Raw genomic sequence first — 27,076 nt, 5'->3', positions numbered from 1 at the left:
TCTTCACAGTTACCTTCTTTGTACCTTCTTCTGTGATTGCCCTTTTTAGAGAAGCCCAGTCCTCTTCAACTGAGCTGTCTACTGAACTATTCCTTATCACAGTATCTGTGGCCTCAGAGAACTTCAAGAATATCACTTAATTACTGAGTACTTACATATCCCATTTCTTTGTGACTGATTCTTCCTAATTTGTCTCTTAAACTTCAGTCTACTCTTCAGCACCACTAAATTATGATCTGAGTATACACCTGCTCCTGAATATGCATTACAATTCAGTATCTTATTTCAGAATCCCTGCCTGACCATGATGTAATGTAACTGAAGTCTTCCCATATCTTCTGGCCTTTTCCATGTGTGCCTCCTCTTCTTGTGATTCTTGAACAGAATATTTGCTCTTACTAGCTGAAATATGCTGCATAACTCAATCAGTCTTTCTCCTCTTTCATTGCTACCAGCAAGCTGATATTTTCCCATAACCCTTTGTTCTGCTGCTTCTCCTACAACCACATTCCAATCCTCCATAACTATTAGATTTCCATCTTCCTTTACATACTGAATGACGTATTGAATGTCTTCACACACATTCTCTATCTTGTTATCTTCAGCTTGTGATGTCAGCATGTGTATCTGAACTAACATTGCCATGCTGTTGATTCTGATGAGAACAATCCTATCACTGAACTGTTCACCGTAACTTACTCTATTTCCTACATTCCTGATTATAATGAATCCTATTCCCAATATCCCATTTTATGCTCCTATTGATATTACTCTACACTCATCTGACCAGAAATCATTGTCTTCTTTCCATTTCACTTCACTGACCCCACCATATCTAGATCAAGCTTTATCATTTTCCTTTTCAGATTTCATACCTTTTCTACCTTGTTCAAACTTATGACATTCCATACCCTGACTTGTAGAATATTATCCTTCCATTTGTTACTCAATGTTTTTCTCATGGATATCTCCCCATTGTCAGCCCCTCCTGGAGATCTGAATGGAGATATCATCATGACACTTTTTCAATTACAGGCCACTTGTCCTGTGGATTCACATTGTGTGTCTTTAATGCAGTGGTTTCCATTGCCTTCAGCATCCTCATGTTTTTGATCACTGCTGATTCTTCCACCTTTAAGGGCACAGAGCAAGAGAATGCCCCAGACCTCTGTTCTCTCCTACACCAAGTGTCATATCACTGTGGAGGATCCAGGTGAAGACCCTGTCACAGCCTTGCCCTATCCCACCAGAGGCAGAGCCACCGGTGAAAGTAGCCATGCCATACAAGTTGCATCTGAAAAGTTTGCTGAATAGTCCCGGATGTTAAAAACTACACTGGTTATAATGATGTGCCCATGCATAAGCTCTGAGAAACATGTCAACAAGCGCTCTATCATGTAAATCACCAAAGTGATGCTGTGATGTATATTGCAGCAAAGCTAACAGAGTTTGTGTGAGAACTTGTGTAATTCAAAATGGAGTGCAAAATGCACCAAAGTCTTAACTGAAGTTTTGCTTCAAATTAGGGAATACAGTGAGGGAGACTCATGGAATGTTAGTCTAAGTTATGCTGTTGAAGCACTGAGTAAGGTGTGCTTCAGTAGTTTAAACAGTTTAGAGAAGAAAAGAAGGTGTCAAGGATGAGCTGCGTTTGAGCCGACCATCAACAAGCACAATCTCAGACAACATCAACTGAATGTGACAGATGCTTGCAGATGATCAGCAGCTTTCTGTGAAAATGATAGTAAAAGAATTGAAGATAAGCAAAAACAGTGTAAGAATTATTGTTAATAAACATTTGAATATGTGCCTGATTTGTACCACAAACGTTGATAGATGAGGAAGAGCAAACTCAAATGGAAACATCTAGGACTGATCTGGGAAAACATCATTCCTCATTCTTCAATTGATGATAGTTGCAAGATCTTGTGGCCAACTCTGGTGATAACATAATCAGCTGCATTTGCACAAAGTGGGCCAGATGCTGACAGACTTATCCACACCATTTCACAGACCACAGTAGCTGACACCACTTCCAAGCTCCAAGGGCTCAATGCTTGGAGGCAACAGTGACCATGTGTGTGTGTGAGTTGTAAATGTATGTGTGTTTGTACATGTGATGAAGGATTTCATTCAATAACTGTTAAACTGTTTACTTTTAAATGTCCCTATCTTCTGCTCAACACTTCTTCTATGTGATGAATAGTATTCAATCGAATTCTTATTCTTATTCCATCCCAGAATTTGAAAAGAAAGAATGAGATGTACTGGCATTGAGTAAATGAAAAATTCACATACAACTCCAGATTTCTGATGATAGTGCCACTGAGTAAAATATTATAGCATTTTGGTAGTTGTCAACCTTCCCAGATTGACTTTTCCCTTTGCTGCATGCCTGCTAACATGTCTGTTGAAACATTTATTCACTGCAGGAATATATAATCAATTTATCAGTCCTTCACTTCCCACAATTATTACACCAGTTTTACTCCCGAGAAAATTATCATGCCATCTCTGTAACTCTATTATAGCCAGTCCTTCTGCAAAGTCAAGTGAGTGTATGTCTTCTCTTCAAAACTACCCTGGTCTGAAATGCATCAAGCAAAACTCTCCATCGAAGCTATGATTTCTTTTGGCCATTTCATTAGATTAGGTCTATTCTACTAGCTGTTTGCACTCATCATACAAAATAAGATTTCTGATTTCCTGGTAATTTCATTATTTCCTACACTCCTCAACCTACTTTCCAATATATGGCTTATATCCTTGTGTGTATGCTGCAAAAGTTGTTCTTCACACGAATAAAGGAAAAACAAATATTGTTCTATTCCATCAATATTAGGGAAAGGAAAAATTTCTGCTCACTGTAAAGATGACATATTGAAAAGAAAACATGCACAATGAAAAGACTGTTACACATTATGGCTTTTGGCCAAAGACCTCTTCAGCAAAGAGAGCAAACACACAAAACATACACACATTCAACAAACAACCACACCTCATGCACACAAGACCACTTACTACCAACAGCTCCACCCAGAATATACAAAGGGGATTCAAAAAGTTTTTCACAGTCGTCTATAGTTTTTGTATTTTTTGCAGGAGGAGAATGAAATTTTTTGTGAACATACTTGGAATATTTAGCTATAAGTTGTTGTATAAAAGTATTTTCTTTTATTTACAGGTGAGCCATAATGGACTGTGAAGTAGATGTAAGGTTGTGACAACGGTTGGTGATGGAGTTCCTCTTCAAGACCAGCGATGACTGGTGGTGGTGGTGGTTGGTGTTTAACGTCCCGTCGACAACGAGGTCATTAGAGACAGAGCGCAAGCTCTGGTTGGGGAAGGATTGGGAAGGAAATCGGCCATGCCCTTTCAAAGGAACCATCCCAGCATTTGCCTGAAACGATTTAGGGAAATCACAGAAAACCTAAACCAGGATGGCCGTAGACGGGATTGAACCATTGTCCTCCCGAATGCGAGTCCAATGTGCTAACCACTGCGCCACCTCGCTCAGTACCAGCGATGACTCTGCCACATCGATTCACAGGACATTGCTCCCTATTTACAGGGAGGACACAGTGGATCACAGCAGTATCCAGTGGTGGTTGAAGAGTTTTAAAGAAGGTGATTTATCTGTACTGGACAATCCATGATGGGGTGGACCATCGACAGCATGACAGATGTGTGATGACACGACAGCTTGTTGAAATGACACATTTGTCATTGGGTAATGTGGTATCGCTGGTACAGTTACTAGGGTACAGAAAAATCTGTGCACATTAGGTGCCTAGATTATTGATAAGAGAAATGAAAATGATGAGGAAGAATGTGTGCTAGGGTCTCATGGAGACCTTTACTGAAGAGTGGAAATGGTGTTTTGATGGCATCATTACCCAGGATGAAATACCGTTGTTATTGTCCAAACCTGAGAGCAAACCCATGGAGTGGCATCTTCCGGGTTTCCCTCAGAAGAAGAAACCAAGACTTTCACAAACAGCAGGCCGAACGGTGATGGCCTCCTTCTTCTGGGATCAGTGTTGTGTCATTTTCATTGGCACTTTGGAACCTGGCTCCACAATTAATTGGGACCGTTACTGTTTGTCATTGGACAAGCTGGAACGTGCCATGAAGACCCACAGACCACAGCTTCAGGGTCAGCTCAACAGGCTACACCATGACAATGCCAAACCCCATACAGTCCTTATGGCACAGGAGGAAATCAGGAAAATGGGTTGGAAAATTGTTCCTCATCTGCCCTACAATCCAGCCTTGACTCCATCTGATTTTTAACTCTTTGGTCATCCGAAGGTGCACTTGCACGTTAAAACGTTTGACAGTGAATAAGACCTTATTTCCTGTGTCAAACAATAGTGTAAAAGTGAATCCCTAGAATTTTACCAAAGTGCATTAACATCATGGAAAGAACTTTGGGCCAGATGTATCACAGCTGATGGAGGCTACAATGACTAGGCTCAATGTATAGCTAAATGTTCCAAGTATGTTCACAAAAAATTCTCCACCTGCAAAAAATAAAAAAAAATTAAAGATGATTGTGCAAAACGTTTTGAACACCCTTTGTAACTATCGCATGAATAACAATCTGGAATGGGGCAAGAAAGGGGAAGGGGTAGCAGGGAAGAGGTGGGGACAAAAAGAGCACTGTCTGGCAGGGCATGCAGGGACTAGGTAGCAGCCTGACAAGAATTTAAGGTGCAGTTGGAGTGGGGCAGAGAAGGGGGAGGGGGAGGGGTAGCAGGGAAGAGGTGGGGGCAGAAAAGAGCACTATTTGGCAGGGCATGCAGGGACTATATGGCAGCCTGACAAAAATTATAGGTGCAGCACCAGAAGGTGGGATGTTTGACAGAAACAAAAAGGAGCAGAAAAGGAGAGAATCAGGGAAGGGGTAAGGACAGGTGAGTGCATTTACCAAGGGTGGCAAACAGTGAGGATGTAAGGATGTGAAAAGGGAGGATGTGGTGAGGCAGAGGGACAGAAACCAATCAGTGGAGGGAGTTTGGATAGTAGAACACTGTAGGTTGAGGCCAGGATAACTTCAGGAGTGGAGCATGTGTCGTACGGGAAATTCTGATTTGTGCAGTTCAGAAAAGCTGGTGGTGAATGGAAGGATACAGATGGCCCAGAATGTGAAGCAGCCATTGAAATAAAAAAAATGTTATGTTTAGCTGCATGTTAACCACAGATTGGTCTATTTTGCTCTTGGCCACAGTTTGGTGGTGGATGTTCCAACTTGATACCTGGTTTGTTGTTGTTGTTGTTGTCTTCAGTCCTGAGACTGGTTTGATGCAGCTCTCCATGCTACTCTATCCTGTGCAAGCTTCTTCATCTCCCAGTACTTAATGCAACCTACATCCTTCTGAATCTGCTTAGCGTATTCATCTCTTGGTCTCCCTCTATGATTTTTACCCTCCACACTGCCCTCCAATGCTACATTTGTGATCCCTTGATGCCTCAGAATATGTCCTGCCAACTGGTACCTTCTTCTTGTCAAGTAGTGCCACAAACTCCTCTTCTCTCTAATTCTATTCAATACCTCCTCATTAGTTATTTGATCTACCCATCTAATCTTCAGCATTCTTCTGTAGCACCACATTTCAAAAGCTTTTATTCTCTTCTTGTCCTAAGTATTTATCGTCCATGTTGCACTTCCATACATGGCTACACTCCATACAAATACTTTCAGAAACAACTTCCTGACTCTTAAATCTATAGTCGATGTTAACAAATTTCTCTTCTTCAGAAACGCTTTCCTTGCCATTGCCAGTCTACATTTCATATCCTCTCTACTTTGACCATCATCAGTTATTTTACCCCCAAATAGCAAAACTCCTTTACTACTTTATGTGTCTCATTTCCTAATCTAATTCCCTCAGCATCACCCAACTTAATTCAACTACATTCCATTATACTCATTTTGCTTTTGTTGATGTTCATCTTATATCTTCCTTTCAAGACACTGTCCATTCCATTCAATTGCTCTTCCAAGCCCTTTGCTGTCTCTGAGAGAATTACAATGTCATCGGCAAACCTCAAGGTTTTTATTTCTTCTCCATGGACTTTAATATACCTACACCGAATTTTTCTTTTGTTTCCTTTACTGTTTGCTCAGTATGGACAGGCTACAACCCTGTCTCACTCATTTCCCAACTGCTGCTTCCCTTTCATGCCCCTCGACTCTTATAACTGCCATCCAGTTTCTGTACAAATTGTAAATAGCCTTTCGCTCCCTGTATTTTACCCCTGCCACCTTTAGAATTTGAAAGAGAGTATTCCAGTCAACATTGTCAAAAGCTTTCTCTAAGTCCACAAATGCTAGAAATGTAGGTTTGCTTTCCTTAATCTATTTTCTATGATAAGTCGTAGGGTCAGTATTGCCTCATGTGTTCCAATATTTATACTGAATCCAAACTGATCTTCACTGAGGTCGGCTTCTACCAGTTTTTCCAATCCTCTGTAAAGAATTCACATTAGTGTTTTGCACCTGTGGGTTATTAAACTGATAGTTCGGTAATTTTCACATCTGTCAACACCTGCTTTCTTTGGGACTGGAATTATTATATTATTTTTGAAGTCAGAGGGTATTTCGCCTGTCTCATACATCTTGCCCCCCCCCTCCCCCCCGCATGAACCATGGACCTTGCTGTTGGGGTGGGAACGCTTGCGTGTCTCTGTGATATAGATAGCCATACCGTAGGTGCAACCATAACGGAGGGGTATCTGTTCAGAGTCCAAACAAACATGTGGTTCCTGAAGAGGGGCACCAGCCTTTTCAGTAGTTTCAAGGGCAACAGTCTGTATGATTGACTGATCTGGCCTTGTAACAATAACCAAAATGGCCTTGCTGTGCTGGTACTGCGAACAGCTGAAAGCAAGGGGAAACTACAGCCATAATTTTTCCCGAGGGCATGCAGCTTTACTGTATGATTAAATGATGATGGGTCCTCTTGGGTAAAATATTCCAGAGGTAAAATAGTCCCCCATTCAGATCTCCAGGCGGGGACTACTCAAGAGGATGTTGTTATCAGGAGAAAGACAACTGGCATTCTACGGATCGGAGCGTGGAATGTCAGATCCCTTAATCAGGCAGGTAGGTTAGAAAATTTAAAAAGGGAAATGGATAGGTTAAAGTTAGATATAGTGGGAATTAGTGAAGTTTGGTGGCAGGAGGAACAAGACTTTTGGTCAGGTCACTATAGGGTTATAAACACAAAATCAAATAGGGGTAATGCAGGAGTAGGTTTAATAATGAATAGGAAAATAGGAATGCGGGTAAGCTACTACAAACAGCATAGTGAACACATTATTGTGGCCAAGATAGATACGAAGCCCACACGTACTACAGTAGTACAAGTTTATATGCCAACTAGCTCTGCAGATGACGAAGAAATTGAAGAAATGTATGATGAAATAAAAGAAATTATTCAGATAGTGAAGGGAGATGAAAATTTAATAGTCATGGGTGACTGAAATTCGAATCTAGGAAAAGGGAGAGAAAGAAATGTAGTAGATGGATATGGATTGGGGCTAAGAAATAAAAGAGTAAGCCGCTTGGTAGAATTTTGCACAGAGCACAACTTAATCTTAGCTAACACTTCGTTCATGAAAGAAGGTTGTATACATGGAAGAACCCTGGAGATACTAAAAGGTATCAGATAGATTATATAATGGTAAGACAGAGATTTAGCAATCAGGTTTTAAATTGTAAGATATTTCCAGGGACAGATGTGGACTCTGACCACAATCTATTGGTTATGACCTGTAGATTAAAACTGAAGAAACTGCAAAAAGGTGGGAATTTAAGGAGATGGGACCTGGATAAACTGAAAGAACCAGAGGTTGTACAGAGTTTCAGGGAGAGCATAAGGGAACAATTGACAGGAATGGGGGAAAGAAATACAGTAGAAGAAGAATGGGTAGCTCTGAGGGATGAAGTAGTGAAGGCAGCAGCGGATCAAGTAGGTAAAAAGATGAGGGCTAGTAGAAATCCTTGGGTAACAGAAGAAATATCGAATTTAATTGATGAAAGGAGAAATTATAAAAATGCAATAAATGAACCAGGCAAAAAGGAATACAAACGTCTCAAAAATGAGATCAATAGGAAGTGCAAAATGGCTAAGCAGGTATGGCTACAGGACAAATGTAGGGATGTAGAGGCTTATCTCACTAGGGGTAAGATAGATACTGCCTACAGGAAAATTAAAGAGACCTTAGGAGATAAGAGAATCACTTGTATGAACATCAAGAGCTCAGATGGAAACCCAGTTCTAAGCAAAGAAGGGAAAGCAGAAAGGTGGAAGGAGTATATAGAGTGTCTATACAAGGGCGATGTACTTGAGGACAATATTATGGAAATGGAAGAGGATTTATATGAAGATGAAATGGGAGATACGATACTGCGTGAAGAGTTTGACAGAGCACTGAAAGACCTGAGTCAAAACAAGGCCCCCGGAATAGACAACATTCCATTGGAACTACTGACGGCCTTGGGAGAACCAGTCCTAACAAAACTCTACCATCTGGTGAGCAAGATGTATGAGACAGGGGAAATACCCTCAGACTTCAAGAAGAATATAATAATTCCAATCCCAAAGAATGCAGGTGTTGACAGATTTGAAAATTACCGAACTATCAGTTTAATAACCCACAGCTGCAAAACACTAACACAAATTCTTTACAGATGAATGGAAAAACTAGTAGAATCTGACCTCGAGGAGGATCAGTTTGAATTCTGTAGAAATACTGGAACACGTGAGGCAATACTGACCTTACGACTTATCTTAGAAGAAAGATTAAGGAAAGGCAAACCTACATTTCTAGCATTTGTAGACTTAGAGAAAGCTTTTGACAATGTTGATTGAAATACTCTGTTTCAAATTCTAAAGGTGGCAGGGGTAAAATACAGTGAGCGAAAGGCTATTTACAATATGTACAGAAACCAGATGGCAGTTATGAGAGTCGAGGGACATGAAAGGGAAGCAGTGGCTGGGAAGGGTGTGGGACAGGGTTGTAGCCTTTCACTGATGTTATTAAATCTGTATATTGAGCAAGCAGTAAAGGAAACAAAAGAAGAATTCAGAGTAGGTATTAAAATTCATGGAGCAGAATTAAAAACTTTGAGGTTCACCGATGACATTGTAATTCTGTCAGAGACAGCAAAGGACTTGGAAGAGCAGTTAAAAGGAATGGACAGTGTCTTGAGAGGAGTATATAAGATGAACATCAACAAAAGCAAAATGAGGATAATGGAATGTAGTCGAATTAAGTCGGATGATGCTGAGGGAATTAGATTAGGAAATGAGACACTTAAAGTAGTGAAGGAGTATTGCTACTTGGGGAGCAAAATAACTGATGATGGTCAAAGTAGAGAGGATATAAAATGTAGACTGGCAATGGCAAGGAAAGCGTTTCTGAAGAAGAGAAATTTGTTAACATCGAGTATAGATTTAAGTGTCAGGAACTCTTTTCTGAAAGTATTTGTATGGAGTGTAGCCATGTATGGAAGTGAAACATGGCCAATAAATAATTTGAACAAGAAGAGAATAGAAGCTTTCAAAATGTGGTGTTACAGAAGAATGCTGAAGATTAGATGGGTAGATTGCATAAATAATGAGGAAGTATTGAATAGGATTGGGGAGAAGAGAAGTTTGTGGCACAACTTGACCAGAAGAAGAGATTGGCTGGTAGGACATGTTCTGAGGCATCGAGGGATCACCAATTTAGTATTGGAGGGCAGTGTGGAGGGTAAAAATCGTAGAGGGAGACCAAGAGATGAATACACCAAGCAGGTTCAGAAGGATGTAGGTTGCAGTAGGTACTGGGAGATGAAGAAGCTTGCACAGGATAGAGTAGCATGGAGAGCTGCATCAAAGCAGTCTAAGGACTGAAGACCACAACAACAACAACAACAACAACAACAACAACAACATACATCTTGCTCACCAGATGGTAGAGTTATGTCAGGACTGGCTCTCCCGAGGCCGTCAATAGTTCTAATGGAATGTTGTCTACCCCCAGGGCCTTGTTTCGACTTTGGTCTTTCAGTGCTCTGTCAAACTCTTCACGCAGTATCATATCTCCCATTTCATCTTCATATACATCCTCTTCCATTTCCATAATATTGTCCTCAAGTACATTGCCCTTGTATAGACCCTCTAAATACTCTTTCCACCTTTCTGCTTTCCCTTCTTTGCTTAGAACTGGGTTTCCATCAAAGCTCTTGATATTCATGCAAGTGGTTCTCCTTTCTCCAAAGGTCTCTCTAATTTTCCTGTAGGCAGTATCTATCTTACCCCTAGTGAGATAAGCCTCTACATTCTTACATTTGTCCTCTAGCCATCCCTGCTTAGCTATTTTGTACTTCCTGTCGATCTCATTTTTGGGACGTTTGTATTCCTTTTTGCCTGCTCCCTCAGACAACCATGCCTCCATCCTTGCTACCTTCCCTGTTTTCCTTTGCCTGTTGCTTCATAACCTGGGTTGTGAGTAATTAAATCCACTTTCCCTTCTTCCCTTTCTTTCCCCTCTCTCCTCCCTGATGAAGGAACATTTATTCCGAAAGCTAGGAACTTAAATTTTCGGTTGTTTTTTGTGTTTCTATCGGCTGTACTGAGCTGAGGTAAGTACTGGCCAGCCCCTCTATCTCTTTGTTAGTAATTGTTTCACATCTTTATATGAGATTTTGCATTAATCATTTACTGCATTTTTATATTTTCTCCTTTCATCAATTAAATTCAATATTTCTTCTGTTACCCAAGGATTTCTACTAGCCCTCGTCTTTTTACCTACTTGATTCTCTGCTGCCTTCACTACTTCATCCCTCAGAGCTACCCATTCTTCGTCTACTGTATTTCTTTCCCCCATTCCTGTCAATTGTTTCCTTATGCTCTCCCTGAATCTCTATACAACCTCTGGTTTAGTCAGTTTATCCAGGTCCCATCTCCTTAAATTTCCACTTTTTTGCAGTTTCTTCAGTTTTAATCTACAGTTCATAACCAATAGATTGTGGTCAGAGTCCACATCTGCCCCTGGAAATGTCTTGCAATTTGAAACCTGATTCCTAAATCTCTGTCTTACCATTATATAATCTATCTGATACCTTCTAGTATCTTCAGGATTCTTCCATGTATACAACCTTCTTTTATGATTCTTGAACCAAGTGTTAGCTATGATTAAGTTATGCTCTGTGCAAAATTCCACCAGACGGCTTCCTCTTTCATTTCTCTTCCGCAATCCATATTCAGCCACTATGTTTCCTTCTCTCACTTTTCCTACTCTCGAATTCCAGTCACCCATGACTATTAAATGTTCATCTCCCTTCACTACCTGAATAATGGAGACCTGGTTTGTAGTCACACCAATATAAAAAGCTGTGCAATGGTTGTAGCAGAGCTGATATACAATATCGGTGCTTTCACAGGTGTCCTGGCCCCCAATTTGCCTTTTCCTTTTTCCAGTCATTTGCATTTGTTGATGCCAAATTGATACGTTACTGATTTCAGAGCCAAATGGCCTAATGTCATCAATACATGTTGACAGCAATACATACAGCTGAGTGGAAAAAGGAAAAGAAAAAGAGGGGAATATAAAAACATTAATTTTCCCTCCATTAATGGTAAAGCAGATTTAACAGAGCGGTCACAATGATAAGATCCATGTCACACAGGAATACGCAAAAGAAGGGTGCAGTATATTGCCAGGAGGTTGAGATCATTAGCTGTGTGGAAAACAGTAGGTAATGCAATGGAGACATTGCTTGTTGCTTATCAGATCAGGGTAATATTGAAAGAGAAGAGGTAAATTCATTTGATTTTTAATAGTATTGACCATAATGGAGTTACTCTTCTCTCTTCCATCACAATGGAAATCACAAGATCATTCTGTGTGTACTCTTTACAGCTGCCTACTCCAGTCCCATCATTAGTTAAACCTGCTCGATCAAAGGGCATCACATTTGAGATGATCCTTTGAGCTGTTACAATTGTCACTGATTACTTATTCACCCTCTTCTCCTCATATCATAATTATCACAATTTTCAAATTATGACTTTTCTTTTAATTTTACATAATTTCTTTCCTTAGCTGCTGTTTCTCTACCATTTCATTTTACTTTCATTCTTTCTGTTGCTCCACATTTCCATATAATTTGTGTTTCTGTTGTTCACTGCCCTTGTCTTTTCTCTGACTTTATTCACTGCCCTTCCTGCTGCTTCAAACTTTTAAGGCTTTTAATCTCATTTGTTGCTAATTTCATTTTCCACTCATCCTGTCCTGTTTTTTTCTGTTTAGACTGTGTGTCATAGACAAATCCTCATCTCCCATTACTCTCATTCTCTCCAAATTTTTCTCTTTTGTAACATGTAGGCATCTTTGATTCAGAAAGCTTGTGTTTCTTATTATTCTCAGTTCTACTTACTGCTGCTGCATGATGGTAAATATAATACCTTTTCTGTATAAGTTTCATTTAATTTTCATTATATAGTTTAATCTTCTCACATACATTTTAATTCATTATTTTTATTTCAATCTTGTCCTCTGTGAACTCAGGAAACTTGCATTTTCTTAAGTTCTTACTTTATAATGAGCCATTCTGTAATTGTTACATCAATTGTGTGTACTAATTTCCATTATTAATATTCATATCTTTGACTTTCTGCATAGAATACAGATTACACAAGGTACTTATTTGTCATTTTTATTAGTTTTTTCAACATCAAAACAATAAAAGCCTTGAAAGGACACATTGTCTGTATCTATGTTTAAAACTGATATGCTAATCTTGGTTAAACATGTACACAATGTAATGAGATGAGTCAGGAAACTAATACAATAAATCATTAATAAATTTTGCTATGCTATTCCCTTTTTTTGTTTGCATCTCTCAGAAAAAGAGTTTTCAGCATAGTACAACAGAGCATTCTTCTACATATCATACTGGTCCAAGAAAATGTGAACAGTAAAATAACTAGCAAAATTTAATGAAATTTTCATAATTTCCCTCACCTGTAAGTCATTGCAGTCACCAGGCATTACTGTACAACCACATTTGCAGGAGACATGTTCTTCTATTTGCACGTATCCACAAGTTACATAACCAGTGTTTCGTTCGTTACGTCTTACCTGGAAGTTCACAAATAAAATATTATGAAAACAATTTTAATTTATTAAATATGATGGAACCATGGCCTCTCTCTCTCTCTCTCTCTCTCTCTCTCTCTCTCTCTCTCTCTCTCTCTCTCTCTCTGTGTGTGTGTGTGTGTGTGTGTGTGTGTGTGTGTGTGTGTGTGTGTATTGTTTCTTTTCTTGTTTATATGTCTAATATATTTTAAATTAATAAATAAAAATTCCAAAAGACTTTCATTCTCTCATCATCTCTGTCCCTCTTTAAAATACAAAACACTACATTTTTCACATGACCAAGGTTATGTAGGCTCCATATACAGGGTGAATCATGTAAAATGTAACACCCCTTTCATTTCATGAATGGTTCGAGATATCGAAACAAGGTTTTTGGCAAATGATAGTATGCAAAGGGGCATTTACCTTGGAATGTGATAAGAAGCCTTAACTCCTGTGTCAATTGAGGTATTGAAGCAAGTGTGATATTTTAAATAGAATCATATGCTATATTTAATGACATTGAAAGCTCTTGAAAAGACAAGTACAGTGATAATCCTTGTTAATGTAGAAGCTGAAACTCTTCACAAAAGAATCCAAGAAAAATTCTAAAATTTAAAGGTAAGTCAGCTGAAATTGTGTTGTAAATATGCTCATGCCAATCCACATTGTAGTACCCAGCCTTTTGGCTATTTACTTGTCTGCACTGCAGAACTAGCAGAAACTGTCATCTATCAGCAGGTCATTTTTGCTTCAATATTTCTTGCATGCAGCCATCTACACCAATGAGAAAAAGTTAGACATGCAGGTTTTATACAGGAAATGGTGGCACAAGATGTATTTCCCAGGAACGTGGAATCAACCACAGGAGTACCATTCACATCTTGCATCAACATCAATTCCATCTGTATCATCAGTCACCACATCAGGCACTCCTCAGGATGTAATTTCAAAAGTTGCATAGAATTTTTCTGGTTTGCTCTGCACCAGTTGCAAAATGACACTATGTTTTTACAATGTGTGCTCTTTACTGATGAAACAACCTTTACAAACCATGGTAATGTACAACAACAAAATGATCATGAAGTGTAAACCTATGGTTGGGCCTCATAGGAAATTCCATTTTCGGGCCTTTCTTCATCTCAGGAATGTCAACTGGAAATATGTATAAACACTTTCTTAATAAAACAGAAAGAAACTTCCACATGGGAAAAATATATTAAAAATAAAGATTCCAAGACTTACCAAGCGGGAAAGCGCCGGCAGACAGGCACATGAACAAAACACACAAACACACACACAGAATTACGAGCTTTCGCAACTGGCAGTTGCTTCGTCAGGAAGGAAGGAAGGAGAGGGAAAAATGAAAGGGTGTGGGTTTTAAGGGAGAGGGTAAGGAGTCATTCCAATCCCGGGAGCGGAAAGACTTCCCTTAGGGGAAAAAAAGGACAGGTGTACACTCGCACACACACACACATATCCATCCGCACATACACAGACACAAGCAGACATATTTAAAGGCAAAGAGTTAAGGGCAGAGATGTCAGTCGAGGCGGAAGTACAGAGGCAAAGAAGTTGTTGAAAGACAGGTGAGGTATGAGCGGCGGCAACTTGAAATTAGCGGAGGTTGAGGCCTGGCGGATATCGAGAAGAGAGGATATACTGAAGGGCAAGTTCCCATCTCCGGAGTTCGGATAGGTTGGTGTTGGTGGGAAGTATCCAGATAACTCGGACGGTGTAACACTGTGCCAAGATGTGCTGGCCGTGCATCAAGGCATGTTTAGCCACAGGGTGATCCTCATTACCAACAAACACTGTCTGCCTGTGTCCATTCATGCGAATGGACAGTTTGTTGCTGGTCATTCCCACATAGAAAGCATCACAGTGCAGGCAGGTCAGTTGGTAAATCACGTGGGTGCTTTCACATGTGGCTCTCCCTTTGATTGGGTACACCTTCCGGGTTACAGGACTGGAGTAGGTGGTGGTGGGAGGGTGCATAGGACAGGTTTTACATCGGGGGCGGGGTAGGAGCCAGAGGGTAGGGGAGGTGGTTTGGGGATTTCATAGGGATGAACCAAGAGGTTACGAAGGTTAGGTGGATGGCGGAAAGACACTCTTGGTGGAGTGGGGAGGATTTCATGAAGGATGGATCTCATTTCGGGGCAGGATTTTAGGAAGTCGTATCCCTGCTGGAGAGCCACATTCAAGGTCTGATCCAGTCCCGGGAAGTATTCTGTTACAAGTGGGGCACTTTTGGGGTTCTTCTGTGAGAGGTTCTGGGTTTGAGGGGATGAGGAAGTGGCTCTGGTTATCTGCTTCTGTACCAGGTTGGGAGGGTAGTTGCGGGATGCGAAAGCTGTTTTCAGGTTGTTGGTGTAATGGTCGAGGGATTCAGGACTGGAGCAGATTCGTTTGCCACGAAGGCCTAGGCTGTAGGGAAGGGACCGTTTGATATGGAATGGGTGGCAGCTGTCATAATGGAGGTACTGTTGCTTGTTGGTGGGTTTGATGTGGACGGATGTGTGCAGCTGGCCATTGGACAGATGGAGGTCAACATCTAGGAAAGTGGCATGGGATTTGGAGTAGGACCAGGTGAATCTGATGGAACCAAAGGAGTTGAGGTTGGAGAGGAAATTCTGGAGTTGTTCTTCACTGTGAGTCCAGATCATGAAGATGTCATCAATAAATCTGTACCAAACTTTGGGTTGGCAGGCTTGGGTAACCAAGAAGGCTTCCTCTAAGCGACCCATAAATAGGTTGGCATACGAGGGGGCCATCCTGGTACCCATGGCTGTTCCCTTTAATTGTTGGTATGTCTGGCCTTCAAAAGTGAAGAAGTTGTGGGTCAGGATGAAGCTGGCTAAGGTGACGAGGAAAGAGGTTTTAGGTAGGGTGGCAGGTGATCGGCGTGAAAGGAAGTGCTCCATTGCAGCGAGGCCCTGGACGTGCGGGATATTTGTGTATAGGGAAGTGGCATCAATGGTTACCAGGATGGTTTCTGGGGGTAACAGACTGGGTACGGATTCCAGGCGTTCGAGAAAGTGGTTGGTGTCTTTGATGAAGGATGGGAGACTGCATGTAATGGGTTGAAGGTGTTGATCTACGTAGGCAGAGATACGTTCTGTGGGGGCTTGGTAACCAGCTACAATGGGGCGGCCAGGATGTTTGGGTTTGTGAATTTTAGGAAATAGGTAGAAGGTAGGAGTGCGAGGTGACGGTGGGGTGAGGAGTTTGATGGAGTCAGGTGAAAGGTTTTGTAGGGGGCCTAAGGTTCTGAGGATTCCTTGAAGCTCCGCCTGGACATCAGGAATGGGATTACTTCGGCAAACTTTGTATGTAGAGTTGTCTGAAAGCTGACGCAGTCCCTCAGCCACATACTCCCGACGATCAAGTACCACAGTCGTGGAACCCTTGTCAGCCGGAAGAATGATGATGGATCGGTCAGCTTTCAGATCACGGATAGCCTGGGATTCGGCTGTGGTGATGTTGGGAGTAGGATTAAGGTTTTTCAAGAAAGATTGAGAGGCAAGGCTGGAAGTGAGAAATTCCTGGAAGGTTTGGAGAGGGTGATTTTGAGGAAGAGGAGGTGGGTCCCGCTGTGATGGAGGACGGAACTGTTGCAGGCAGGGTTCAATTTGGATAGTGTCTTGGGGAGTTGGATCATTAGGAGTGGGATCAGGATTGTTTTTCTTCGTGGCAAAGTGATATTTCCAGCAGAGACTACGAGTGTAGGACAGTAAATCCTTGACAAGGGCAGTTTGGTTGAACCTGGGAGTGGGGCTGAAGGTGAGGCCTTTGGATAGGACAGAGGTTTCGGATTGGGAGAGGGGTTTGGAGGAAAGGTTAACTACTGAATTGGGGTGTTGTGGTTCCAGATTGTGTTGACTAGAATTTTGAGGTGTTGGGGGGAGTGGAGTTGGAAGTGGGAGATTGAGTAGATGGGAGAGACTGGGTCTGTGTGCAATGAGAGGAGGTTGAGGTTTGTTGGAAAGGTTGTGGAGGGTGAGTGAGTTGCCTTTCCGGAGGTGGGAAACCAGGAGATTGGATAGTTTTTTGAGGTAATCCCCAAACCACCTCCCCTACCCTCTGGCTCCTACCCTTGCAACTGCCCCCGGTGTAAAACCTGTCCTATGCACCCTCCCACCACCACCCACTCCAGTCCTGTAACCCGGAAGGTGTACACAATCAAAGGGAGAGCCACATGTGAAAGCACCCACGTGATTTACCAACTGACCTGCCTGCACTGTGATGCTTTCTATGTGGGAATGACCAGCAACAAACTGTCCATTCGCATGAATGGACACAGGCAGACAGTGTTTGTTGGTAATGAGGATCACCCTGTGGCTAAACATGCCTTGATGCACGGCCAGCACATCTTGGCACAGTGTTACACCGTCCGAGTTATCTGGATACTTCCCACCAACACCAACCTATCCGAACTCCGGAGATGGGAACTCGCCCTTCAGTATATCCTCTCTTCTCGATATCCGCCAGGCCTCAACCTCCGCTAATTTCAAGTTGCCGCCACTCATACCTCACCTGTCTTTCAACAACTTCTTTGCCTCTGTACTTCCGCCTCGACTGACATCTCTGCCCTTAACTCTTTGCCTTTAAATATGTCTGCTTGTGTCTGTGTATGTGCGGATGGATATGTGTGTGTGTGTGCGAGTGTACACCTGTCCTTTTTTTCCCCTAAGGGAAGTCTTTCCGCTCCCGGGATTGGAATGACTCCTTACCCTCTCCCTTAAAACCCACACCCTTTCATTTTTCCCTCTCCTTCCTTCCTTCCTGACGAAGCAACTGCCAGTTGCGAAAGCTCGTAATTCTGTGTGTGTGTTTGTGTGTTTTGTTCATGTGCCTGTCTGCCGGCGCTTTCCCGCTTGGTAAGTCTTGGAATCTTTATTTTTAATATAAACACTTTCTTACAGACATTCCATCTGTTCTTCTACAAGAGAACCACTGGATAAGCAGTGGTGTATATGGTTCCAACATGATGGCTGCTCAGCTCACTCTTCCCAAGTTGCAATGCAAATACTAAATGTAAAGATTCCTGACCTTTGGATAGGATGGAATGGCTGACCAGGTCTGTTGACTTGACACCTCTTAATTTCTTTTTATGGAGAGCAACTATGCCATATGATATATGCCATCAAATCACCACAGCATGAAATGCCATGTCACTCATTTTACTTTCATATGTTTATCTATCTCTCAAACAGTGATCGTCAATGTGCATTGCAGTTGATAATAAACAGTTTGAGAACATGTTTAAGAAAAGTATAAAACTGCCTTTCATTAAGAAAAGTATTTATTTTGTGGATGACATGTCATCAGTCATTCTGACTAAACTGTTTATTTAAATTGCATCCAATCTAGTTACAATTTCAAGTAGTATTTATACACCCATTTGTCCAACAGCAGGTGGTTTACTTCAGGAAGTATTCAGGTGTTTCCAGGAAAAGACAGGTCAAGTATTTTTTTCCTGAATCTAAATAAGTTATCACAGCAGTTTATTTTTTCCCTGGATTAGGGCTGTTTATCATGAGGAAGTATGAATGAATGATATTTTTGTTTTAGCTTTGACAAGTAAGCAGAAACAGGGAGGGTTTAAATGGAAAACTGCCTGACGAAAAACTAGTTGTCTCCACAAAAACCTGGAGACACAACCACAACTGAAATACTTTTCTCAAGTCTGAGCTGAGGCATAAGAAGCTATCATTTGCTGTAGTTTCATACACAAAAATCATAGATGACCCTGTAACCGTGTCATCTTAGTAGCCTAGATTTGTCTTGCTGCATTTAACTACAGTGCCTCACATGAGAGCTCTTTTGGCAGTCTTTAAACTGCAGGAGCTGACTCTGGCCACATTCCTTTCCAGTTTTAGTACATTTCTCAGATACTTTTGTGAAGAGTTTCAACCTCAACATTAACAAGCATTGTATCACTGTGCTAATCTTTTTAAGCATTTAAGGATGCTGTTAAAGAGAGTATACCATTTTATTTAAAAAATTATTCTTGCTTCAATATGTTGATCACCACAGGAGTTAAGACACTTTATTACATAATGAAGTACATGCCCCTTAGCATACTATCATTTGCTAAAACCCTCATTTCTATACCTGGAACTATTTACTAAATAAAAGGGGATTTACATAAAGTTCAAAGTTCTCGGAAAATGGTAGAACTTTGATTGCACCAAGAAGGGCCCATTGCAGTTATGATTGCTCAGATACAATAAACAGTTATCACCAACATTGTGTTGGCTGGACACATAATGCTGGGATTGCAGTTTTGTAGGTGGCCTGACGTGGAGACTATATCAGTTTGGGTGAGTTGTGGGAGAAAGAGCTGAGAAGCAGGAGGATGGATCAAGGATGGTAGGTAGTGGCTTAGAGGGAGGCAGCAGATGTGCAGAACTGGAATGCAGGAAGGGCTGGTGGCAGGTGCCAGGGCTAGGTATGTGAGACATGGGCGTTGGAGTCTGTCAGGTGGGACGCACAATGAAGTTAGCATGGACTGGGAGGAGGTGGTATGATAGACGTAGGGGAAACTGTTGAGCAGGCGGTATGGGGACAGTATGTTAGCAGAGATAAAGACCAGGAGAATTACAGGAGTGAAAGATGTGTTGCAAGGATAACTCCCATAATCCTGATCCCAATCACCACCAGTCTACTGGCCAACAACCTTTGCCAAACAATTTTCTGTTCGGAACATTTTTAGAACACTGTCCTTGGAAAAACACAGTGGTTGATAATATTATATTAAAATTATTCCAATAAAATAGTCTAGATACATTTACGACTTGCTGATGAGTTCTGGTCTCCTATAAGGCCATTACCAGACCTTTCTTTTTTAATCTTGTAACAAGAGTGTTACATTTTGTAAGTTGTCAAATAATGAATACAATCATAAAAGTAAAATAACCTAAAATAAATCATTGTATACCCTTGGTGACACCAGGAACCAGTTCTACAGAGCAGACTCTCACAATTATAGTTTTTGGCCATTAAGGCCTTCGTCAACAATAGACAAGACACACACACACACACACACACACACACACACACACACACACATACTCTCTCTCTCTCATGCAAACACAACTCACACACACGACTGCAGTCTCAGGCAACTGAAACCACACTGCGAGCTGCAGCAACACTATGATGGGAGTGGCGAGTGTATGGGAGTAAGGAGGAGGCTGGAGGGGGGAGGGGGAGGGATAGTATGGTGGGGGTGGCAGACAGCAAAGTGCTGCAGTTAGACTGAGGGCAGAGGAGAGGGGGTGGGGGTGGGGTGGGGTGGGGGGGTGGGAAGAAGTGGAAAAGGAGAGAAATAAAAAGACTGGGTGTGGTGGTGGAATGACGGCTGTTTAGTGCTAGATTGGGAACAGAGAAGGGACTGTATAGGTGAGCACAGTGACTAATGAAGGTTTAGGCCAGGAGGGTTACGGGAATGTAAGATGTATTGCTGGGAAAGTTCCCCCCTGCATGATTCAGAAAGGCAGGTGCTGGTGGCACGGATCCATATGGCACAGGCAGTCATTGAAATGAAGGATATCATGTTTGGCAGCGTGTTCAGTAACAGAGTGGTCCACTTTTTTCTTGGCTACAGTTTGTCAGAGCCATTCCTGCGGACAGACAGCTAGTTGGTTGTCATGCCTACATAGAATGCAGCACAGTGGTTGCAGCTTAGCTTGTAGACCACTGGCTTTTGATGGGATAGATGATGTTAGTGACCAGACTGGAATAGGTGGTAGTGGGAGGATGTATGGGACAGGTCTTGCATCTAAGTCTATTACAGGGGTATGAGCCATGAGGTAAGTGATTGGGAACAGGGGTTGTGTAAGGATGGACATGTATATTGTGTAGGTTTGGTGGACAGGGGAATACTAGTGTGGGAGGGATGGGAAGGATAGTGGGCAGGAGATTTCTCATTTCAGGGCATGACGAGAGGTAATCAGAGCCCTGCCAGAGAATGTAATTCAGTTGCACCAGTCCCGGGTGGTCCTGAGTTACGAGGGGAGTGCTCCTCTGTGGCCAGATGGTGGGACTTTGGGAGGTGGTGGGAGACTGGAAAGATAAGGCACAGGGATTTTATATAAGGTTGGGAGGATAGTTACAGTCCATGTCTGCCCTGATAGATGAGTGGTCAGCATGACTGATAGCCGTCCTATGGGCTCGGGATCGATTCCTGGCTGGGTCAGAGATTTTCTCTGCTCAAGAACTGGGTGTTGTGTTGTCTTCATCATCATTTCATCCCTGGCAAGCAGGTCACCCAATGTGGCGTCGAATGTAATGAGACCTGCACCAAGGCGCCAGACCTGCCCCGCAAGGGGCCTCCCAGCTAATGACGCCAAATGCTCATTTTCATTACAGTCAATGAAGGCTTCAATGAGACTCTCAGTATATTTCAAGAGGGGCTGCTCATCATTGCAAATGCAACAACCATGGGTGGCTAGGTCGTACAGAAGTGACTTCTTGGTATGGATTGGCTGGCTGTTGTCAAGGTGGAGGCATTGTTGGTGGTTAGCAGGTTTGGTATGGACAACCAGCAATGCATCCACAGCTGCCACCCTTCCCTACTTCCCCCCCTCCTCCCCCAATCCACTGTCCACCATCCCCACCATACTATCCCTCCCCCTCTCTGCCCCAGCCTCCTCCTTTCCCCCAACCCATCGCCACTCCCATCATGCACTGGTGCTGCTGCTCGCAGTGTGGTTTCAGTTGCCTGAAACTGAGTCATGTGTGTGAATTGCCTTTGCGTGAGTGTGTGTGTGTATGTATGTGCGTCTATTGTTGACAAAGCCCATTGGCCAAAAGCTTTCAAGTGTGAAAATCTTTTAGTTGTGCCCATCTGCGACTCAGCATCTTCGCTATATGGTGAGTAGCAACTTTCCTTCTCAGAATATTGTTACATTCCATTCTGGATTTTTCATTGTTTGAATACATAGTTTGTGAAGCATTCACACAAGCATATTTCCCACCCCAAAAGGATGTGCATTTGCAGTGCCCTACACTTCATGTCCTTCTTGTGATATATACTGAAGCTGCACTGTTTGTCTTTGGCATGCTAGTGTAAAAAGGGACAACAAGTCAGCTAAGTTGCAAAATCTGTGCAAGTCAACCATTTATGTACTCATAGTTATGTATATAAGATGACTCCTTGTGTTTCCTTTGTCTTTGAGCTAAATCACATGCATCACACAAATTCATTTTGAAAACTTATGTTCAAAAACTTTACATATAATTTATGCACGTTTTTTCATCTTGACTTTATCAAAACTCATGTGGGTGTCATTATATACTGTATCATATTTAATTGTCAGTTGTAAACATCACCTATGCTTTTCAGGAATGTGATACATTGTGTAGTATTATAACATCAATTGTAAACTTTAACTGTGATTTTCACAAACCTTGACCACAATATCCTCATTCACAACTAACAGTTCACAAATTTCAATACCAGAGAAGGAAAGTTGCTACTCACCAAATAGCAGAGATGCAGACTCGTGATAGGCACAACAAAAAGGTTCACACAATTATAGCTTTTTGGCCATTAAGGCCTTTGTCAGCAGTAGACATACACACACGCACAAACACACACTCACGCAAATGTAGCTTGCACACACATCTGCAGTCTCAGAGAGCTGAAACCTGCAGATTCCAACACACCCAGACAACATTGTGAAAACCATCAATGTTACCCTGTTTGAGCTTTTCAAGTACCTATATATGCCACAGCTTGAATAATGTGGCCCACACATAGCAGTGATTCATTGATGGACACCTCTCTGCCTCCCCCACTGCTACATGTATTTAGACGTTTTGATCTACTCCAGTACCCTCGAAGACCACTCAGTTCATTTAGAGCAGGTCTTAGACACCTTCTGTAAAGGAGAGACTATCATAAATGAGGCTAAATCCCAACTTGAGCAATATAAGGTCACGTTTCTGGGCCACATCTTGAATGGGGGTGGCATCTGCTCCATGGTAGAACATATAGGTACAGTCCAGAATCTTCGTCTACTGGAAACATACCATGACTTACATCATTTCCTTGGTACACTAAGCTTTTACTACCACGTCTTACCACAAATGGCTGCTTCACAAGCATTGCTGACAGACACACAAGCCAAAAAGGACAAACACAGCAAGAGGAAGGTCATATGGCTAGCAAGCATGAAAGAAACATTCCTGACCTCCAAAGAATCACTAGGCAGTGCTATCACACTAGGCCATTCCACTTCAAATATGTGACTCACCCTTACAACAGACACTGGCAAATTGTCAATGATGTACTGCAGCCACTAGATTCATCTCCAAGAATCTTACATTTCCCCTGTCTAAAAGGTCTGCTTGTGATCTACACTGCCATTAAACATTTTTGAGAGGACATAAAAGGGCACAACATAACAGTTTACACTGACCATAAACTATTTATGACCCAATATAAAATCAGCCTCAAGACATCAGCCCCTGCCCTTTCCACCACCTAACCCTTGTTTTGCAGTACACTACTGACATCCGCCACATTCGAGGGGCAGACAACATAACGACAGATTCCCTTTTGCAGATCAGTGCAATTTTGTTACAGTATAACTGTGAACTTATGGCCACAGAGCAAGCCAACAACCCTTGCATAGTGAACTCTTAACAGATATGACAGACAATCTTTGAATAAAATGCCGAATCTTACCCAGTACAGAGCTAAAACTGCTGTGTGACATGTCCAAAACAGAGTATGTCCCCATAGTACCACTCAGTATCTTTCAGGGAATGTTCAACAGACTACAAAACTTAAGCCACCCAGAAATCAGAACATCATAATACCACCATCATGATGGGTTAGAGTGACATGGGGTTAAGCAAGACTGCAGGCACTGGGCACAGTGCTGCCTACCTTGTCAATGAAGCAAAACCTGCTGATTTGCCCAGCTACAGCCATGACACTTTCTGATACCCAAACCATTTTTCAAGCATGTACGTGTCAACATTGCAGGATATCTTCCTCAATCTGAAGGCATCTGTTACCAGCTTTCGGCCATTGATAGATCACTGAGATGTGGTCAAGGCAGTACCCATCCATGATATACAGTAGAAACAACAGAGCACACATTTATAGAGTCATGGATCATGCATTTTGTAATCTCGGAATGAATCACCATAGACCAGGCCCACAGTTTGAATCATCCTTCTTCACAGACCCTATACTGCCTGTGCAGCATCAGTCACACGTGCGCCACCTCTTACTATCTCCAGAGCAACAGTTTGGTCAAGAAGTGGCATAGGACAGTGAACACGGCCCTAATGTGCCATGGTGGGTCCTGCTATGAAGCACTGATGTGGGTGTTCCTTGGCATTCGGACAACACATAGAGACAACATCCATGTGTCACTTGCTGCAATCCTATAGAGCAAAGCCCTTTTGCTTCTGGGAGACTTCATACGACTTAGGTTCGATATAGTGCACGCTGACCTTCATACTATAGGCATTATTATGTTACACCCCATTACATTCCATAACGTAATAGACACATCAAAACTGTAAAATAAGCAGGTAACAAAATACCCTTCACATAGTACAGTGTTAGAAGATGTGTTCCTGCTGCAGCTAGAGTCAGGCTGACAACACACGAACGAACTTCTAGGTGCAAGAGGCTGCCACTAGGGGGCGCTACATACTTAGTATGGAAAATTTACAAAGACATGCAGTTACAAATGTGCCTGTATCACAGTAATGTACGAATGCATAAAAAATGCAAGAGGATTTAATTCATAAAAAATATAAAATAACTGTGGGATAGAGCTGCCTGGATATAACCACAAATGTTGCAAGGGAAAAAAATGTGGTCAACCTCATTACAAAAAACCACAATGATTATTTACCTATTACTGTAGGATTGTAGCATTCCTTCTTACTGTAGGATTGTAGCATTCCTTCATGAAGGACATATTCCAATTTTTATAATATTGCAGCAAATTCATTGGTACAATACACTGAACAATAAATAAAATATCTGATAAAATGTCAGCCACATATCTAATAGTGTGTCTGAACGTATGAAATAAAATAAGAGATGAGACCTATTGCATATTATAAGCTGTTGAAAAATATAAATTACATAACACCTTTTATTTGTAATATCACATAGGGATAACTATATACTTTCTGATTATAAACCAGATATCAGGCTTCATGTTGCATCTAGTTGCGACCTAGACTTGGAGCCAGCATAATTTTTTTCATTGAAAGGCAATGCTCATATGTTTATGCAGTGTTTATAGTCACGTACATAAACATTTCTTAATAAAAGATTTTCATTAAAGTTTTTAAAAATTCTTATGTTACATTAATTTGAATAGTGCACACACACACTTTTCCGTGCTGCTCAGTACTATGCTGTATTAACTCCCGTGATGTGTGGTAATGTGCTGTCTTATGACTTATAATATATTAAACTTCCTGGCAGATTAAAACTGTGTGCCGGACCAAGACTTGAACTCGGATCCTTTGCCTTTCGCGGGTAAGTGCTTACCAACTGAGCTACCCAAGCACGGGCATGGCTCACACCCCGTCCTCACAGCTCTACTTCTGCCAGTACCTCATCTCCTACCTTCCAAACTTATATTGTATAATATATTGTTAATTACTGCAACTATTTCCATGACAGTAAAGTGAGGTGACCGAACAGCAATTGATTTGAACGGCAGTTTAGCATCTTTTTAAAGTAAATGCACACTCTGTTGTTTAAATATGGAACTAAGACTACAGTCATTAAAAATCACCAATATTTGATACTTTCAGATGATGTGACAGTTGATACAAAATAATGTTGTATATCAACTTCAGAAAATAATGTAATTTTCTGGAAATGTAACCACAAACACCTTTTCTTGTTATTAGAAGCATTTTTGGTTTTAGAATTTGAAATTAGTTTTTATGGGCAAAGTTAGCGCTTGAATGGATATTTACAAAAACATAACATGTTGTATTTATACTTTGGTGATGTAAAAAAATAAAATATGAAGGCTTGTCTTTCAAAGGGTGACTGTGAGCAGTGCCATCCATATTTTTTGACACTGGCAGATCAGTTGATCAGTGCTGGCTAATAGTGTAAAATTTTATGTTGGATAACTTATCAGTGATGTAAAATTTTGTTTCTGAAAAACTGCATTCCAAGATGGAATCAGATGAAGATTTTTTTGTATAGCCTAATGTTCCTGATGTGTCAGGTTTTGAGGAAGAAGACATTTGTAGGACGCTATCTGGTCCTAAGGCAGGTAGATGGGGAAGGCTTCATTTCGGGTTTAAATTTGATGGCTATGATATCTCTTGGAATGGACACTCTTTCTCCATGACTTCCTTTGCTGTAGAGTATTTACAAATATATTTCTTTAAAATATGATGCCTGTTTTTCCATTAGCATGAATAAACTCACACAAATAGTTTTGAAAAAGGTCTATTATTGAATAATTTTATTTTATAAGTATTTCCATTATTAGCAAAATTAAACTATAATCATACAAAAAGTTTCAAGTAAATAAAACTGTGAAAAGTAAGTGGCAATCTTACAAGATGTATTCCTTAAACCTACCTGTGTTGTTTTTTAATGTTTTTGCTTTTTTCAGTTACAACACTTTTATTCTGTAACTCTGTCTTATATGTAGGAGTTAGAATATAGTTTTGGGAATTTTGGGTGATTCTGGTAATTAGTCACGCAAATATCCTCCAATTCACATGCTCTACAAAAAGCCTCATGCAAAGCATGCCATAGTGTTTAAAGGGTGCCAACAACACAGTCTGTGAGGAGCATTCTCTCACAGCATGTAAACAGCTTTTATTTTCGAGGTGCAGTTCCCATTAGCTCGATCTCTGTGTTGACATACACAGGTGTACCAAAACATTATGACTACTGTCCCCTGCGAGACTAATTCCC

At 41.3% G+C, this 27,076-nt stretch overlaps 1 protein-coding gene across 1 annotated transcript in view; it reads right to left on the bottom strand.

Annotated features, from left to right (window-relative positions):
- The window catches only part of LOC126353894 (vascular endothelial growth factor A-A-like), a 69,615-nt gene that overhangs the window by 11,096 nt on the left and 31,443 nt on the right, over positions 1-27,076 (bottom strand). Inside the window, exon 5 of the mRNA XM_050003117.1 lies at positions 13,021-13,137. Within this exon, the coding sequence (XP_049859074.1) occupies positions 13,021-13,137 (117 nt within the window). The remainder of the gene's footprint in view (positions 1-13,020; positions 13,138-27,076) is intronic.

The sequence above is a fragment of the Schistocerca gregaria genome, chromosome 3, assembly GCF_023897955.1.
Source record: "Schistocerca gregaria isolate iqSchGreg1 chromosome 3, iqSchGreg1.2, whole genome shotgun sequence".
NCBI classification, from domain to species: domain Eukaryota; kingdom Metazoa; phylum Arthropoda; class Insecta; order Orthoptera; family Acrididae; genus Schistocerca; species Schistocerca gregaria.
This window is presented reverse-complemented; position numbering and strand designations above follow the sequence as displayed.